The following is a 20067-nucleotide window of genomic DNA, read 5'->3' on the forward strand; positions in this document are numbered from 1 at the left end:
CCCAACCATGGACTAATTTGAGTTCGTTCATAAGGTATTTACAGACCCGACTCAAAGGTGAACCAATTACTGTCATAACGAGGCGAAAAAGTCTTGGTTATGAAGAATGAATCACACACTTCACAGATGGACCCCCTCCAGTGAGTGTGTCTTTACGTATAACTGCTAACTTTGTGGACAAAACATAATGTTTTCCAGTTCTCAAACATTCATGGGATTTTAATGTGTGTTCATCTAACAATAACAGATGTTTTGTAAGGAGGAATACACGGTAATTATGTCAAATTAATAGTATGACACTTACCTGTGACTTGATTGTTCTGGACATCTGTAACAGTTCATCGTTGCGTGTTCCATAAACATTCACTATTTAGGCCTCTAAACACCACAATTTCTTCGCTGTCTCATTCATTAGCTATATATCCAGCTTAACACATTCTCTGTACACGGCTTGGGAAGTAGTGTAGATAATCCCCATTCACAAAATCAACATCCGACACTAATGTAAACAATGAACTCTCATTAGCGCGTTCAAGTATACTGAAATATTTCTATATTCTTTGTAGAGTTCGCAATCAAGTTTATCTTTAGAACTATTTTCTACATGTATTTTTTTCAATTTTTCTTATTTTGGAAAACTGATAAGGATTTACTATTTTTTTTAAGAATGAATTCAAGGTAGTTATAACCTTATTTAAGTTTATTCATGTATGAATTTGCTTCAGGTTATGAAAGGAATTCAATGTTTCTTCATTTATCAATGGCAGTACATCATATGTGCTACACTTTCAGATAAAAATCTCTTTAAATCATCGTAGCATTTTCAAGACATCATTTATCATATAAGTGCTGTTCAGTTAGCACATTTCCAGGAATCAACAATTAGGAAAATAAAAATATAAGTAAATATTGGCGTATTTATTATTACATACATTATTTTACAATATTTTCTCTGGAAAAAATATTCGATTCAGAAATGTACAAAAAAGTATCACATTGGTCATAATGACTACAGCAAATTATTGTTTATAGAAAAATAATAATTATTACATGCATCTTACTGCACGCGAGGAACGTGGATGGAATAGCAAGTCTTGAACATAGACCAGAAGAAGTGGGTAGTGTAGGAGCCATTACCTGTACCAAGCTGGGCAAGAGTCCCACTTGGGAAGTGTATGAAGCATTTTCGGTTGACCAAACCCAAAAGTTTCATTGTGGCTGATTCTTTATTAATCAAAAAAAGAAGTTAAGACAAACAATTGACAAATTCACAAGGTGAGACGGACACGACAACATGCAGACCCCTGCCCAAGTTGATCTGAAGACAGAGTTTCTGTAAGGAACTCTACTTGCATCAGTTTACCCTTGAGAAGCAAAGAGAAAAAAAAAATTTAAGGCAAACGAAAAATATACGAGAAAGAAATTAGCATAGTTCGAAGATCATGAGGATATTAGGCCGAGTAAACACACAAGTATGGCAGGAGAGGTCGCCTTTAAAAGACTCGAGTTCCGAATCAAGATCGAAACGTCTCGAGAAGAATAGAAGACTCGAGTTCCGAATCAAGATCGAAACGTCTCGAGAAAAATAGAAGACTCGAGTTCCGAATCAAGATCGAAACGTCTCGAGAAGAATAGAAGGAAGATCCTCCTTAGATGATGAAGGCTGATGGGTATTGTCTCCAACTGAAGAATAATCATACCATTTACACAAAATATATGATCACAATCAATATCAAATTTTGTAGCTAATCATACAAATTCTTTGTTTTATAGTTTTAAACAAACATGAAATGAAATACTTCAAACTAGAATTTTCTGAGTTCCTTTAAAACTTGTCAATGTGTTGTGTTGGAGGGCTTGGTCAGCGTTCCTCTGACATTTTTTTTTGTTTGCACATTTATTGATCACAGAAATACTACTGAATGAACTGTTGTTGTTTTGGCACAGAATATTCGAGTTCAGACTAATATTCTCAGTAGGAAGTACACGGCGGCAGTTGAACTGTAGTGGTAACCAAACTCTCTGGGTTTTATTAGTTAATAAATAAATATGAAATAAATAACAATAAATATCTTATCAATGTGGATACGCAGTTGACTCAATACAATGGTATTCGATCGCATCCACTTAGGTACAACATTGCACCTGCTGATATATATTCCCTGGTACCTGGTGGTACCAGAGGGCGTCAAACCGTGCCATGAGAGTATCAAGTACAATGGGGTCGATCTCCTCCCCCCCCTTTCATGTTTGAATAGTAATTCTGCCGATAATGTTGCAGGTCCCGTGTTTACGTCTGGTTCGTAACTACAGGCGGGAGAGAACGGTTCAGGCGTAGTTGTTTTCGGTGCAGGGCGGGCCGTTGAAGGGCCAATTACAGGCTGTGATTCCCGAGTCGTACACGATGGTGATGGGACAGTTGAAGACGTGGAGGGTGAAGCGTTCGATCCACCTGTCCCAGTAGCACTCGTAGAACTTGTCGCACGTGTCGGGGTGACGGAAGAGCCCAGCGCGCTCGCACACCTCGGGGCCAAGGGTGTCGTCGAAGTCTCGACGTCCACCGGGCCCGAACCGTTCGAACTTCCTCCTGCCGGTCAGCTTGGCCACCAAGGAGGGGCCTCCTACGACTGACTTCCTAGCGCCCACCCCGGAGCCTCGCCTGCCGGACTTACCGCTGGAGGAACCAGAAGGATAAGGACCATCTGGACCGCTGGAACCCGAGCGTCCGCTGGAAGAACCAGAGGGATAAGGTCCATCTGGACCGCTGGAACCCGAGCGTCCGCTGGAAGAGCCAGAGGGATAAGATCCGTCCGGACCGTCCGGTCCAACGCCTCCAACTCCACCAATGCCTCCAATGCCGCCAACCTTGCCTCGCCCACCAGCGTTACCTCCATCTCCACGGCCTCCAAATCCACCGTGGCCTCCAGAACCACCACTGCCTCCAAATCCACCGTGGCCTCCAGAACCACCACTGCCTCCAAATCCACCGTGGCCTCCAGGACTACCACTGCCTCCAAATCCACCGTGACCTCCAGGACTACCACTGCCTCCAAATCCGCCATGGCCTCCAGAACCACCACTGCCTCCAAATCCACCGTGGCCTCCAATAGTATTGTCTCCAGCACCACGACCATCTCCAAATCCACCATAACCTCCGTCATCTCCTCTGCCTCCAAATCCACCATGGCCGCCAACACCACCACTGCCTCCAAATCCACCATGACCGCCAACACCACCACTGCCTCCATCATCACCTCCAAATCCACCATGGCCTCCAGCACCAGTGCCTCCAAATCCACCATGGCCGCCAACACCACCACTACCTCCATCACCACCTCCAAATCCACCATGGCCTCCAGTACCACTGCCTCCAAATCCACCATAACCTCCTGTGGCACCAGTTCTACCAGATCCACCATGACCTGATCCATCAACAATACCAAAGTGACTTAATCCGCTAATATCTCCTGATCCACCTCTACCTCCTGATCCACCTCTACCTCCTGATCCACCGCTACCTACTGATCCACCTCTGCCTCCTGATCCATCGCTACCTCCCGATCCACCGCTACCTCCTGATCCACCTTTGCCTCCTGATCCGTCGCTACCTCCTGATCCACCTCTACCCCTTGATCCACCTCTACCTCCTGATCCGTCGCTACCTCCAGATCCACCTCTACCTCCTAATCCACCGCTACCTCCTAATCCACCTCTACCTCCTGATCCACCGCTACCTCCTGATCCACCACCGATAGTGAAATGGCTAATTCCACTAGAGGAATCACTGCCACCATACCTACTAGATGACTCCCCTCCACTTCCTGACTCGACAACACTACCTCCAAAGTGGCTTGATCCTGATCCATCAGTACCTGTTGATCCACCACTGCCTCCAAAGTGGCCTGAAGCTCCACTTCCTCTTGCTCCCGATCCATCAATACCTTGTGATCCACCACTGACTCCAAAGTGGCCTGAAGCTCCACTTCCTCTTGCTCCCGATCCATCAATACCTCGTGATCCACCACTGCCTCCAAAGTGGCCTGAAGCTCCACTTCCTCTTGCTCCCGATCCATCAATACCTCGTGATCCACCACTGCCTCCAAAGTGGCCTGAAGCTCCACTTCCTCTTGCTCCCGATCCATCAATACCTCGTGATCCACCACTGCCTCCAAAGTGGCCTGAGGCTCCACTTTCTCCAAATCCACTACTCGAGCCAAAGTGGCTGAATGAAGTGGAAGCACCAGATCCACCACTGCTCTCACGTTCTCTCTCCTCAGAATGATCTCCACTTCCACCAGCGAAACCACTGTGACCCGACTCACTCTCCACACGGTTGCTTCCAAAGTGGATCACTCCAGATGCTCCACTCCCTTGAGCAGCCGAATAAACACTGGATCCACCTCTACCTCCTGATCCACCCCTACCTCCTGATCCACCACTGACTCTTGATCCACCACTACCTCCTGATCCACTGCCGGTACCAGAGTGGCTCACTCCACTAGAGAAGGCACTGCCATGTGATCCATCCCTACCTCCTGATCCACTTCCAGCACCAAAGTGGCTCACTCCACCGGCACTGCTGCCATGTGATCCAATACTACCTTCATATTCATCACTGCTGCCATGTGATCCACCCCTACCTCCTGATCCACTTCCGGTACTAAAGTGGCTCACTCCACTAGAGAAGGCACTGCCATGTGATCCACCCCTACCTCCTGATCCATCAGTGCCTCCTGATCCACCCCTACCTCCTGATCCACCCCTACCTCCTGATCCACCACTGCCCCCTGATCCACCCCTACCTACTGATCCACTTCCGATACTAAAGTGGCTCACTCCACTAGAGAAGGCACTGCCATATGATCCACCACTGCTCCCTGATCCAAACCTACCTCCTGACCCACCACTGCCCCCTGATCCTACCCTACCCCCTGATCCACCACTGCCTCCTAATCCATCCCTACCTCCTGATCCACCCCTACCTCCTGATCCACTATCGGTACCAAAGTGGCTCACTCCACTAGCACTGCTGCCATGTGATCCAATACTACCTTCGTATTCATCACTGCTGCCATGTGATCCACCCCTACCTCCTGATCCACCAGTGCCTCCTGATCCACCCCTACCTCCTGATCCACCCCTACCTCCTGATCCACCACTGCCCCCTGATCCACCCCTACCTACTGATCCACTTCCGATACTAAAGTGGCTCACTCCACTAGAGTAGGCACTGCCCCGTGATCCACTATCAGTACCAAAGTGGCTCACTCCACTAGAGAAGGCACTGCCATGTGATCCACCACTGCTCTCTGATCCAACCCTACCTCCTGATCCACCACTGCCCCCTGATCCACCCCTACCCTCTGATCCACCACTGCCTCCTGATCCACCCCTACCTCCTGATCCACCACTGCCCCCTGATCCACCCCTACCTCCTGATACACTTCCGATACTAAAGTGGCTCACTCCACTAGAGTAGGCACTGCCCCGTGATCCACTATCAGTACCAAAGTGGCTCACTCCACTAGAGAATGCACTGTCATGTGATCCACCCCTACCTCCTGATCCACCACTGCCTCCTGATCCACCCCTACCTCCTGATCCACTTCCAGCACCAAAGTGGCTCACTCCACTAGCACTGCTGCCATGTGATCCAATACTACCTTCATATTCATCACTGCTGCCATGTGATCCACCCCTACCTTCTGATCCACCCCTACCTCCTGATCCACCCCTACCTCCTGATCCACTTCCAGCACCAAAGTGGCTCACTCCACTAGCACTGCTGCCATGTGATCCAATACTACCTTCATATTCATCACTGCTGCCATGTGATCCACCCCTACCTCCTGATCCACCCCTACCTCCTGATCCACCGATGCCTCCTGATCCACTTCCAGCACCAAAGTGGCTCACTCCACTAGCACTGCTGCCATGTGATCCAATACTACCTTCATATTCATCACTGCTGCCATGTGATCCACCCCTACCTCCTGATCCACCACTGCCCCCTGATCCACCACTGCCTCCTGATCCACCCCTACCTCCTGATCTACTTCCAGCACCAAAGTGGCTCACTCCACTAGCACTGCTGCCATGTGATCCAATACTACCTTCATATTCATCACTGCTGCCATGTGATCCACCCCTACCTCCTGATCCACCACTGCCCCCTGATCCACCCCTACCTCCTGATCCACCACTGCTCCCTGATCCACCACTGCCCCCTGATCCACCCCTACCTCCTGATCCACTTCCGGTGCTAAAGTCGTTTACTCCACTAGAGAAGGCACTGCCTCGTGTTCCACTACCAGTACCAAAGTGGCTCACTCCACTAGAGAAGGCACTGTCATGTGATCCACCCCTACCTCCTGATCCACCACGGCCCCCTGATCCACTTCTAACTCCTGATCCACCACTGCCTCCTGATCCACCCCTACCTCCTGATCCACCACTGCCTCCTGATCCACCCCTACCTCCTGGTCCACTTCCAGCACCAAAGTGGCTCACTCCACTAGCACTGCTGCCATGTGATCCAATACTACCTTCATATTCATCACTGCTGCCATGTGATCCACCCCTACCTCCTGATCCACCACTGCCCCCTGATCCACCCCTACCTCCGGATCCACTTCCGCTGCCAAAGTGGCTCACTTCACTAGAGTAGGCACTGCCCCGTGATCCACTATCAGTACCAAAGTGGCTTACTCCACCAGAGAAGGCACTGCCATGTGATCCACCCCTACCTCCTGATCCACCACTGCCCCCTGATCCACCCCTACCTCCTGATCCACTTCCAGCACCAAAGTGGCTCACTCCACTAGAAGTACCGCTCCCGTGTGATCCCCTTCCACTTCCATATTCATCACTGTCGTCCCCTGATCCACCTCTGCTTCCAGATCCACTACCAACGCCGAAGTGGGTAACGCCACCAGAAGCACTGCTGACGCGTGATCCACCTCTGCCTCCAAAGTGTCCTGAAGTTGCACTTCCTCCAAAAGCGTCACCTGCTCCGGCCCCATGACTGTGACCAGATCCACCTGTGCCTCCTGATCCACTACCTGTACCAAAGTGGGTCGATCCAATGAAACTACCACTTCCCCTTGATCCACCACTACCTCCGAAGTGGCTTGAACTGCCTCTCCCTGATCCACCACTACCTCCTGCTCCACTACCCTCATAGCGGCCTGAACCACCCCTTCCTGATCCACCAGCAGATCCACCCCTGCCTCCCGATCCGTCGCCACCACCGAGACGCCCTGATGTTGCCCCTCTGCTTCCTGAAGCGCCGCCAACCCCGAAGTGGCTGGAAGCACCGATGGCAGCCGCGCTTCCAGACCCACGGTGCCCGCTGAGTCCCCGAGACCCGTGGGACACGGCGGAGGAATCCGACTCACTGGAAACGCCACCATGACGTCCGATCTCGGAGCTCGCTGAAGCCAGAGAACCCAAGGGGTTGAAGGATTTCTCAGCGGACGGAGCCTCATAGACGTATCCTCCAGACTCGGACGACTGACTCGAGGAATCATGAGGACGAGAACCTGAAGGAGCGGAGGTTGGTCCGAATGGAATGGAAGGTCGCTGGTAAGAATAGCCTTCGGTTGGCTTGACCTGGGTAGGTGTTGGTGTCGGTCGAGGCCTTGGTCTGTATGATGGAGCTGTGGTGGGGCGAGGCGTTGGCTTATAACTAGGAGTTGGACGAGATGTTGGTCTGTAGCTAGGTGTTGGCGTTGGGCGAGCTGCTGTTGCGTATGAGGGAGTAGGCGTCGGGCGAGGAGATGGTCGGTAGGTGGAAGGAGAGGTCGGGCGGGGTGTGGCGGCTGACGAGAACGGCTTGGTCACCAGAGTGAAGGGGTTGGCTGGTGTCTGGTATGAGTATCCACCAGAAGAGTCTTCTTCACTTGAAGAGTCACTCGAGGGTCTGAAAGGTTTTGATGGTCGGGAAGTTGAAGATCCGAAGGAAGAAGAGGAAGAGGGTGATGGCTTCGATGACTGGCTGCTGGAAGAACTGTCGTGATCAAAAGGTGTGGATGGCGGTGAGTAGGAATAACCAGTAGATGGCCGCGCGGTGGAGGGATGGGAACCGAAGCCATGATCCAGAGATTCCTCAGAGCTATCGTCAGTCGCGGGTCTGTAAGGCCGTGATGGAACGAAGGAACTTCCAGATGGGACCTTGGATGATGATGGCCTAGACTGAGATGTGCTTGGAAGGAAAGGATTGAATGGCTGGCTTGGTTCAGGGTAAGTGTACCCACTAGAAGATCCCGATTGGGATGAAGAAGAACCACTGGGGATCTGAGAAAGTGGTCTGGATGTCTGGGAACCTAAGGAAGTCTGGGACGGGAATCTTCCTGGAGCTGATGTAACTGACGATGGCTTAGAGACGGAAATAGAACCTACTGGCTTGGGTCTTCTGGAGCTCGAAGGTCTGTATGAACCATCAGAATGGTCTGATTCTTCAGAGGAATCCTGCGAAGAGGCAGCAAAAGAGGGAGCACTGGTAACACGCGAGAAGGAAGACGTTGGTCTGGAACTTGAGTCAGGTCTTGGTGTGGCTCTGGAAGACGTGGGGCTGAAAGAAGTTGAAGGCGTTGAGTAGGTGTATCCAGATGGCTTCGTTGAAGGGGCGGAGGTTGCAGGTGTGAAGAAATGCGATGGTCTAGGAGCCAAAGCAACGGAGGGAGTGTGGGAAGCTGATGGCTTTCGAACGAAAGGCGAAGTGGTTGAAGGAGCAGAGAAGGAATGGCCGGAGGAAGATGTAGCTGCCTGAGAAGCTGAGGGTCTTCGGGAAGGTTGGAAATGTGCGGGACGGAGGGACTGATGAGGCTCCGAGTAGTCATAACCAGAGGTGGTAGACACAGACGGGGTTGGTATGGAGTCGGTGGCAGGTGCATTATATTCGTAAGCTGGGAAGGTGGCAGACGAGTGTCTGCTGCCGGAGATGGAAGCACCTGATCCCTGTGATGGTCGTCCAAACTGATGTCCTTGACCTCCATGACCACTTGAGGAGGTTCCACGCCCACCGAAATGGGCTGTAGCTGATCCAAAGGCTAGAGAGAAATCTCTGTCATCTTGCCTCCCACGTCCATGAGCAGTTCCTCTTGACTTGCCGGAGCCAAGTTTGTCTTGTTCAGAGGCCAAGTACTTCTTGTATGAGAGTCGCTCATTACTCAGGTCAGAGGACACTATGATACCTCTCTCGGCGCTATATACTCCTTGACCTGAGATGGAGATCTCCACAGATCCACAGTCTACACAGCTCTCTCTGTTCCCTCCAGACCCTCCATAAAGGGTCTGAGACGGCGGGGGACCACCGCCTATGGTCTTCCCTCGGCCAAATCCACTTCCTGCAATAGCGTCCACTCGCACGGGCACAGCGCCCACGGATAGGTCATCATAGCCCTCTGGAATCTGTCCACTGAACCCACAGCCACCCACTAACCATGGCCAGTTACAGATGCCATTATCCTCATCATAGGCAAGACCGAAGGGACATCTGAACTCATACTGGAAGTAGGTGCCGTTGCCGTAGTAGTCCCTGCAGGCGAAGAACCAGCGACAGTTCTCTGGGTCGGTGAAGTATCCTTCTCCAGGACAGACGAACTTCCTGCGAGGGACAGGGAAGATCTCAGAGGATCCGTCGCAGGGCGGGGCGGCGGAGGGCCAGGCGCACACTTCCCACCGGTCGTCAAACACTAAGCCGGGCGGGCAGGAGTACTCGAAAACAGTGAAGTCATCCACGTACTGGTTGAACTTGACGCACCGGTAGAACTGGGAGCAGTCTGCTGGGTCCCGGTAGTACCCCTGACGGGAACACTCAAACCTGGACTCCTTGGTGTCTCTGTGGAGGAAGGAACAACGTTACCATCACATATGCTCAGGACATCTTGACATGTCAGACGTTGAACACTTTAAGTCACACAGTTCCTCAGAACCTAGATGAATAAAAAAGCCTGACAATCGTATTTGTTCTTAAATAAACACATCAAAATCAAGCATCAGGTCCTGGACTCTGCTAGCAGATCCCTTAATGATATAGATATCCAAGTATTATCATGAACAGAAAACAAAACATTCCTCAAATTATAAAGGAAAAATAAGCGTAAGCAGACGAGCATATGTTTTCATACTGGCTGCTCAGCTGAGATGTGTTTGCTACAAATGGCCTCACTTGGTAACATTATCAACCTCTGAAGTATAATGCACAGACCACTGAGCACAACAGTACGACCACTGGACACGACAGTACGACCACTGGGCACGATATAGCCTAGTGTTCGACCTGACCTTGGCTCGAGGGTCGTACTGTTGTGCTCCTTGAGTTGAGGATATGGTTTACACCCAATCGTTACGAGGGCATCCTTCGACGCACCTGAGGGCCTTGATAGCTCCAGTCCGGTCCACGATCCTGACTATCCTGAAGGGGGAGCTGCGGAAGTCCCTAGAAGAGGCGACGTAGGAGGAACTGAAGGAGGACTCGGCAGCCTGCAAGTCATCTACCAGACTCTGCAGCACGGCGCGTCGTGGCGTCCTGGCCAGCTGTTGAGGGAAGGTGGTGCAACGCGGGGTTACATGCTGTCCACACTTACTACTTATACTTCTGTGTGTGTGTGTGTGTGTGTGTGTGTGTGTGTGTGTGTGTGTGTGTGTGTGTGTGTGTGTGTGTGTCCTCACGTGCATCTGGCATGTTTATGTGTATACATAAAAGTATACTTCATTTCATAAGTGGTCAGTTATGTGGTTATCAAATCCTTCAGCACATATCAACACAAAAGGGCAAATCCCCAGTGAGTTAAGACTGTGTGCTGCTGCTGTGTGTGTGTGTGGGAGGCAGCAGCAGCAGCAGCATTACCTGCGTGAAGGTGTCGTACACGGCGGAGAGGATCGGGTACGGTCCTTGGCCACACGCGTCCTCCCAGTCCTCCTGGTCTACGTCACGTACGGCCGCCCCCGCCAGGCCTCGCAGCAACACGTACTTGCTCTGCCGCCACGTACAGAAGACAAGTTGAGTACGTTCGTTAAGTAACAGTTAAGCAACAGTGGGAGAGACAGGTGTGCAGGATGTTATATACGAGAAGGAGTTGGGGAAAGATATCATTTACATGGAGATGGTCAGACGCCATGAACTGTATACATAAATACAGAATCACATGTCGGACGACATTATCTAAATAAGCTATTGGAAGAGACAGGGAAAGCTCAGACTATGAAGAAATGAAGGTAAAACAAATTAAGTAAAGACAGTACAAGAAGAAGACATAGTCTAAAGTACATACGTTGTTTTACGAGATGAGTTGGACAGAAAATCTCAAGACAAGGAAAAAAAAAATTCAATGTCTTTTGTCTATACTTAGCAGTTTCGATGCCCTTCTCTTCGTGTGCTGTGCAGGAGATGCCGGAGCCTCCCACATCATCCCTCAGTCTCCTGGTGTCATGACCTGACGTGAAGCAAAACTTTGAGTCGTTGGGTCACATCTGATGTGCGTCTGAGTGTAACAGTCTCGGACAAGAGTCCTGGGACGTGCCCGGAGCTGCACCACACGCCTGGTCACAGCTGCGTCGAACTCACTATCTCTGACCGTCAGTAGAGGAGGTTCGAACCAGCTTCGATCAGGCGTGCCCCAGGGTTTTCGTCCATGACCGTTTGTCACGTGTTTAATGGGGAGGTTGTGCCATGTTCCCACCTGCGTGTGAAGTGCTATAGGTCTCTTGTTCTAGTGCAACATCTGGGTGATAGTCCTCCCGCTTCTCATGTACTTACAGTTCTCTCATTTCTAGTGTAAATACAGTTCACTCGCTACCCACAGTCCTCACAGTCTTCTTGTAAACAATGCAGAGTTATCCAGTGCTACACAAGAGTCAGATATATAAACACCACAATGCACTTTTCCTGAAGGTATTTCATTACTTTATGATGAAATTCCTTAACATTTGCCCTTGGTTATGGGTCACTTTAGGTTCTTTTCACTTTGTTGTGAAGGGACCGACCCTTCGTCCATTGTCTCTAGTCACAACCACCACAATGTATTGACGTCTGGCATTAATCATATGCTCACCCGTACACACGTCACTACTTGTGGTTATTACTTTACTTTCATGGAAATACTCACAGCTTACGTGACAAAGTCATCTATGGCTTGAATCTTCTCGGAACTGAAACATGTCTTTTGATTCTACACTATCTCACAAAAGTCATTGTCTGCTGTCTTATCTCAAAACCTCGCTTTTGTTGTTTTTTTTCCTAAAGTCGTCTACGTTCATTGTGTTCTCACCACTAACCAGGGGCAACATAAGTTCGTACCGACGTAACAAAGCATGTCTCAGCCACAGTTCACAGTCACAAAACTGAATTTTCGCATTCATCAGATGCGGCCAACATCTGCAAACATACATCAGATGCGGCCAGCTTCTGCAAACATTCTCTGGTCAGGCCAGAGCGTCACTCTGTTCTTTTCCTCATGTCTTTAGAGTCGTCTTCCTCACAAGCCTCAGGCATGTCTGGTTCTGTCTGTGGTCGTCAGCGAGCAGGTCACCTTCCCCCACCTTGATCTTCGTGCTGGTCGGGTCGTCGAAAGCCATCCACGTGTCGTTCAGGAAGGCGTAAGGGCCTGTCAGGTCCTCGTCCCGTTCCACCGTCCAGTTTCCAGTCTCCATCATGGTACACGCCTGGAAATGAAGAGGAGCATCAGTCTGTGATATACTTGAATCATTAAGGACGTAGACAATACATACTGCTTCATCCATCTGTCCATGTTTGTACTTACATATTCATTGACTTTTTTTTTTTATACACAATTGTTTCTCCCGTCAGTGAAGGCCGCAGGGTAGGCGTGTGTGTGTGTGTGTGTGTGTGTGTGTGTGTGTGTGTGTGTGTGTGTGTGTGTGTGTGTGTGTGTGTGTGTGTGTGTGTGTGTGTGTGTGTGTGTGTGTGTGTGTGTGTGTGTGTGTGTGTGTGTTTAGATAGACATTTAAGGGGAGGGATGCATCAGGGTGTGTTACTTAGGGGGAGATGCATGTGTGTGTTGGTGAGGGAGGTACTGAGGAGGTCGTATGTGGTATGGGGAAGGGGACGCCACACACTGACCTGCTTGTAGGGCGTGAAGACTGGCAGGTCAAGGGCGGGAGATCTCGGCGTGTTGAATTCAGGATCCCGCAGGGTGAAGACGGCAGCCGTGACGGGGATCCCGATGACGAGGCGGTCCAGGGGCACGCCCAGGCTGACCACGAGGTCCACCAGTGAGTCCTGCAAGATGTGAAACACCCAGACCGGGTCATCAGTAGCCATCCAGGTAGAGCGGCTTCATCATTAAACCAATACGAGGTTTTCCCTTCTGAGAAAATCATACAGACACTCTATACCCAACTGCATCATTACATCAGACATTCACGTCTAAGGACGAATTCTGGTGCCTTGGCCTCTATGCCAGACGAGGCCCTCCTTCACCACTCACTCACATCCCACTCCACGATCGTCCACTCCACGCCTCTCACTCCATCATAAGAATATTTTTGAGCTTCCCGAATGCACTGAGGGAAAACACATACACTGAATTCCATTTCTGGCCCAGATTCCAACCTTCCTCACTCGTTTAGTTCTATAGACTTAGATGTTTACATTACAATGTACACCATGAAAAGGAAACTTTCAGTGTTTCCTCAGTACATGATCAAAATATATGTATTCATAACATCCGAGATTCAACACAGAGTTGTAGACTCAGCCGAGGTAAATGTTACTCATGAGTGATGGAGGTGAGTCCAGCGACCTTGTCCATACTGACCATGGTACTGTTGATATGAGTCTGCTAAGATGGAGGTCTGTCTGTGTGGACTACGTACAAAGTGATTACGTCCTGACTTAAACATACACAAGTGCGTCGTCTCTTCTATCATCATCATAACTGTAAATCCATTACATTTACACACACACACACACACACACACACACACAAACACCTTAGGTGCACATGTGGCCCTTTGACCTCAGTGCAGCAGACCTACCGCATTTTGTAGGTCAGGACACGCCCATGAGCCTGGAGTGGTGGAAGGTTTCGATCTTATCCTCTGGTCTATGCTCCTCCGTCAGGTTGTGGGTCGGCAGGCTGAACAGGTCCACGATCCTGCCAGAGTACAATGACGACATGAGCTCCTGCAGTCCGTGAACCCTACCATCCTACATCACATGAAGCGTTTGGAGGACCCAGGTTAACTCATGATGGTCATATCTTGTGACGGAGGTAATGATTGAACGATATTCAGTGCTAGTGAGAGAGTTGTGTGAGTGTGAGAGAGTTGTGTGAGTGTGAGAGAGTTGTGTGAGTGTGAGTGAGAGACGTGTGCGTCATGAGCTGGCTGTGGCTTAGTCTGAGCTACACATGAGAGGCGGAAGCTGCCACAGGTGAAAAGCCTGAGGGTGCAAGTACTTACTTGGCCAACTCCTTCAGGTTGTAGCCCTTGACGATGTACTCGGGGCAGGGGGCGACGGTCATCATCAGAATGGTGTCTGGGATCTTCCTCCTCGTCAGCTGGGGCTCCGCGACACTCAGGGGACTCCTCTGTGTGGCCACGTCCTCGTCGTCAGCCTTCGTTTGCGACGACTTGGCGATCTTCCAGCCAGTGGCATTGGAGGGGACGGTGGTCGACAGGGGCGAGGCGGTGGTAGAAGACGTGGTAGTTGTGCTTGTGGTGGTGGTGGTGGTGGTGGTGGTGATCAAGCCATCCACGTTAAAGTAGTCCTAGAAATGAATGTCTTTTTTGTGACTGGTGAAGCAGGAGGTGTCTGTAGGGACGAGTTATACAGAGCATATTTCGTATCATGATCATGAGGATATTGTACACACGAGGGACAACTCGTTATCGGGAAATCAGGCCAGAAAACACAGCGTGAGGACCTCACGCTGTGTCGTAATGAGGGAAAACTCAGTGAGAGAGGAAGGAGGCGAGAGGTATCAACAACAAGGGCACCATCGTGCTGCTACGAGACAAAAGAGTCTACGGGACAGTCTACAAGCGGTGAGGGGCGTGTCCACGGGCCTCCATCGTCACCATCAGACGAGTGTGTGGCACTGAACACAGACACCAGAGACCCCACCACCCGGTGATGCCTTCGTGCCTGCCCCAGAGCCTCGTCGTCTGATGGACGAGTTATCTTCCAGCCACACTCAGGTACAAGTTACAAGAGCTTCACGGGGGTGAAAAAAATACAACCAGTCTACTACAGTAGAATGTTCATCCAGGTGAACGACGGGGAAGATGCATTGGGCAAGTTGAAGACGGAGCAACTTTTAAAGCAAGTTATACGTTTCGACTCACTCTGAACTTAACACGGCCTCGGAAAGGTCGCTTGGTTGACTTTGTATTGCCTTTTCTCTCCTCTCTCTCCTTCATTGTGTTGCCCTTGACCCTGAACCTTACCTCAGATTGGGTGGGTCGCAGGGTCACCTCGTACTCGGAGCCTGACTCAAGGACCAGGTAGTCTGACCCCAAACTGTAACACCAGCTGTCATGTTAGTATCTGCACACGTATGGTCATCAAACCGTGAAAGAACAAATAACATATAACACCAATATTGACAAATATCTTGACAGTTAACGTGGGTATAAGAATACACGTCTTTCAGAAGGCATGACAGATGAACGACTCGGTTTCTAAGAACCACAGGCGAGCTAGAGACGCACCTTGCCTCCTCCTCCAGGCCTGGCAGGGTGGTAGTCACTTCGACGTCCACGATGTCTTCCGAAGTTACCTCCGTCGTCGCCTCCGTCGTCTCCGTCTGGGTCTCTTGGTCGTCCGCTGGGATCTCGGTCGTGGTCGTGGAGTCTGCGACGACTTCGTCTTTCTCCTCCTCCTCTTTACCTGCGGCACTGCGACGACTTACGCTGTGGACTCGCTGATCCAGAACCAGTCGCAGAACCTGTGGGGGAACATGACGGATACTAAACCTCTGACCTTCAGTCACACCATCAGAAAACTGCAGACGAGGACAGCGAAGCTTATCAACAATAATAATAAAAAAAACCAGCCAATCAAGGGTGTATAATAAGGCTTTGAACGCGTTCAGTGATGGAACGAAGGAATAAAATCCAAAAATCTTCTTTTCTATCAATGAACTGATTTAACCCCTTTGACTGTTAAGTGCTAAACAATCTTTTGTTTCGGATTTGGCGGTAAAGAAGTCATCTAGAGGGTAAGACGTGTGTGTGTGTGTGTGTGTGTGTGTGTGTGTGTGTGTGTGTGTGTGTGTGAGTAGGAGGAGAGGAGGGTTGAAGTGGGACTGAGGCTAGGGTGAGAGATGTCTATGGTTCGAAATGTGAACCCAGACCATCCAATGTGGGGCGTTTCTAGTCTATATAACCTGGTGTCAACATCTTTAACTTCCTGACTGCGTGACGCGCATGTTCCCAGGTGAACGTGGCGACGTTACGCAGTTACGGCCTCAAGTTACCTTCATGAGCGTGGTGAAATCTTCCCTCTCCTTGGCACCGCCGTTGTGTCCCGGCCACCGCCAGTCCACCTCGATGCCGTCCAGCTTGTTCTGGGCCACGAAGGCGGCGGCGCCCTCCGTGAAATTGGCCATGCCCTCCACGGAGGCGGTGAGGAGAGAGAAGGTCTCGGTCTTGACGTTCCTCCCGCCCACAGACGCCACCACTTTCAGGCCGGGGTTCGTCTTCTTCAGGGCGTGCAGCTCTGAGAAGTCTGGAACACAACGTTAAAAGAAAAAAAAAAAAATATATATATATTACCAGACGGACAGAGAATAAATGTCTTTTCTAAATCTTGCGACGTTATGGTGACTTAAGATTAGCCAGTCGTCCTCTACCAAACGATTATGAGGGGTCGAAGCCTCATCATTCCTCATTAAAGCCATTACTCATATTCTAAGCAGACGATGAAGTGTCCACTGCACATAGTAAATGAGGAGGAGCATTGCAGAGGAGCCACTGCTGAAGGAGGAGGACCTAAGAGGAGCCACTACTGAAGGAGGAGGACCTAAGAGGAGCCACTACTGAAGGAGGAGGACCTAAGAGGAGCCACTACTGAAGGGGGAGGACCTAAGAGGAGCCACTACTGAAGGAGGAGGACCTAAGAGGAGCCACTACTGAAGGAGGAGGACCTAAGAGGAGCCACTACTGAAGGAGGAGGACCTAAGAGGAGCCACTACTGAAGGAGGAGGACCTAAGAGGAGCCACTACTGAAGGAGGAGGACCTAAGAGGAGCCACTACTGAAGGAGGAGGAACTAAGAGGAGCCACTGCTGAAGGAGGAGGAACTAAGAGGAGCCACTGCTGAAGGAGGAGGAACTAAGAGGAGCCACTGCTGAAGGAGGAGGACCTACCTGTAGGGGATGTGAGCCTCAAGCTGGAGTCGAGGCCGGTGTTGGAGTCCACGAGGATGGTGCATTTGCAGGGGTCCAGGTGGGAAGAGGGCTCCTGGCTGCTGTAGTAACAGACAACCTCGGCTCTGGGGCTCACCTCACCGCAGCCATCTGTAACGCGTCACAAACACCGTCACACGGTAGTCTCGACCGTAACATAGATCGCCAAGCACCACCGAAGCCACACAGGCTCACGCTGTGGCACGTCATGTCTTCGTTGATGACAAGTTCTACATTGACGATTGGGCAGAGGTTCATGTGGTTGCTCAGTGATAAAGAGTGTGTCAACCATGATGAAGAAATGAACCAAGTTTGATTAAAAAAAATAAAATTACTATATACTATCGTCATATGTTGGGTCTGACGCTGAGGAAAGGGGAATAAATGGATGTGACTGAGAGAGAGAGAGAGAGAGAGAGAGAGAGAGAGAGAGAGAGAGAGAGAGAGAGAGAGAGAGAGAGAGAGAGAGAGAGAGAGAATATATGAAGGACCGCTGAGTTAGCTCAGCTGAGCCACACAGCTGCTTCCTACCCCGAGACGATGGAGGCGAAAGCCACCTGTTGAATTAACCAGCTGGGACAGCGGTGGTTCTTCCCTCCTCCCCTCCCCCACCCCCCTCAACCTTCACCAGCTGCCTCGAACTCGTCTGATGGCCCAGTGTCAACCATGCAAGGTCAAAGGTCAACACCATCCCGGCATCTGTTGGGTTCGTCACTCTACTGACGTTTGTTGACAATGAATGAATTTGTTTACAGTACGAAACAAGACACCATGACTTCTTTATATATATATATATATATATATATATATATATATATATATATATATATATATATATATATATATATATATTGAAAATCAAACAAGACCTTCCAAAATATCTATTCAGAAAAGCTGTGCAAGCTTCCGTCTGACATTCGGTGATATCCTACTATGTGACCTCGCCTGACCTTGACCTCACTGACTCAAGAGGTTGAATGTCCATGGCAGACCTCGCAGCCGTCAATGGTAGCGTATACATCTCTCTCCCTGGTTATTTACGTTGCAATCGCAGGGAAGTAGACGACCGCCGCCCAGGGCAACGTCTAATAACCCCCCCTAACTATATTTTTCAGGGGAGAAATATTACATTAACCCCGCCCTCGGGGGCGGCCCTCCGGAGGGGGGAGCGGGAGCGCCCTGGGCCGCCCACTGACGCCGCCGTCACCATCAAAACACCAGTGACGTCAGAGCCGCCAAGCTCCGCCCCATTGCCAGACGAGACGCAGTGGGGATGCTAAAGTTACCCTTACGCCCCATTAACTCCCAGTTAATAACTCCAAATCCTCAGTCAATGAGATTAAATCGTTTATATATATGTATATATATATATTTTTTTTTTTTTTTTTTTGCTTTGTCGCTGTCTCCCGCGTTTGCGAGGTAGCGCAAGGAAACAGACGAAAGAAATGGCCCAACCCACCCCCATACACATGTATATACATACGTCCACACACGCCAATATACATACCTACACAGTTTTCCATGGTTTACCCCAGACGCTTCACATGCCCTGATTCAATCCACTGACAGCACGTCAACCCCGGTATACCACATCGATCCAATTCACTCTATTCCTTGCCCTCCTTTCACCCTCCTGCATGCTCAGGCCCCGATCACACAAAATCTTTTTCACTCCATCTTTCCACCTCCAATTTGGTCTCCCACTTCTCCTCGTTCCCTCCACCTCCGACACATATATCCTCTTGGTCAATCTTTCCTCACTCATTCTCTCCATGTGCCCAAACCATTTCAAAACACCCTCTTCTGCTCTCTCAACCACGCTCTTTTTATTTCCACACATCTCTCTTACCCTTACGTTACTTACTCGATCAAACCACCTCACACCACACATTGTCCTCAAACATCTCATTTCCAGCACATCCATCCTCCTGCGCACAACTCTATCCATAGCCCACGCCTCGCAACCATACAACATTGTTGGAACCACTATTCCTTCAAACATACCCATTTTTGCTTTCCGAGATAATGTTCTCGACTTCCACACATTCTTCAAGGCTCCCAGGATTTTCGCCCCCTCCCCCACCCTATGATCCACTTCCGCTTCCATGGCTCCATCCGCTGCCAGATCCACTCCCAGATATCTAAAACACTTTACTTCCTCCAGTTTTTCTCCATTCAAACTTACCTCCCAATTGACTTGACCCTCAACCCTACTGTACCTAATTACCTTGCTCTTATTCACATTTACTCTTAACTTTCTTCTTTCACACACTTTACCAAACTCAGTCACCAGCATATATATATATATATATATATATATATATATATATATATATATATATATATATATATATATATATATATATATCCCTGGCAAAATCATCATATGTAGCGAAAAGAGGAAAGCCATGGTGGAAAAAATAGACTTGTAAAATGAATCGACCTTCCCCTCCGACCAACTGTGAAATCCAATTACCGATTCATCTCTGAGCTGAGCTGGAGACGCGTGGCAGATACAGCACGAGGCAAGACTCGACCATTTTTCCCCCAGAAAGGAAAATCAGACCCATATTCAGCGAGCCAGTCGCGTCTGCCACCCTATGTGAGTGTGTGTGGTGTATGTCTCCTGCGTGATCTGGGCCCCCTTGTACGTCATGTGTGAGTGTGTGTGTGTGTGTGTGTGTGTGTGTGTG

The 20067-nt window shown here is 49.8% G+C and overlaps 1 protein-coding gene across 1 annotated transcript in view; it reads right to left on the reverse strand.

Annotated features, from left to right (window-relative positions):
- Positions 1-903: 903 nt before the first annotated feature.
- LOC139748209 (uncharacterized) overlaps positions 904-20067 on the reverse strand; it is a 160199-nt gene continuing 141035 nt past the window's right edge. Inside the window, exons 8-17 of the mRNA XM_071661033.1 lie at positions 17336-17485; positions 16446-16696; positions 15679-15914; positions 15313-15487; positions 14428-14735; positions 13085-13298; positions 12544-12666; positions 10853-10981; positions 10373-10539; positions 904-9841 (exon numbers count right to left, since the gene is read on the reverse strand). Of these exons, the coding sequence (XP_071517134.1) occupies positions 2329-9841; positions 10373-10539; positions 10853-10981; positions 12544-12666; positions 13085-13298; positions 14428-14735; positions 15313-15487; positions 15679-15914; positions 16446-16696; positions 17336-17485 (9266 nt within the window). The 3' untranslated portion in view covers positions 904-2328. The remainder of the gene's footprint in view (positions 9842-10372; positions 10540-10852; positions 10982-12543; positions 12667-13084; positions 13299-14427; positions 14736-15312; positions 15488-15678; positions 15915-16445; positions 16697-17335; positions 17486-20067) is intronic.

The sequence above is a fragment of the Panulirus ornatus genome, chromosome 73, assembly GCF_036320965.1.
Source record: "Panulirus ornatus isolate Po-2019 chromosome 73, ASM3632096v1, whole genome shotgun sequence".
Lineage (NCBI taxonomy): Eukaryota > Metazoa > Arthropoda > Malacostraca > Decapoda > Palinuridae > Panulirus > Panulirus ornatus.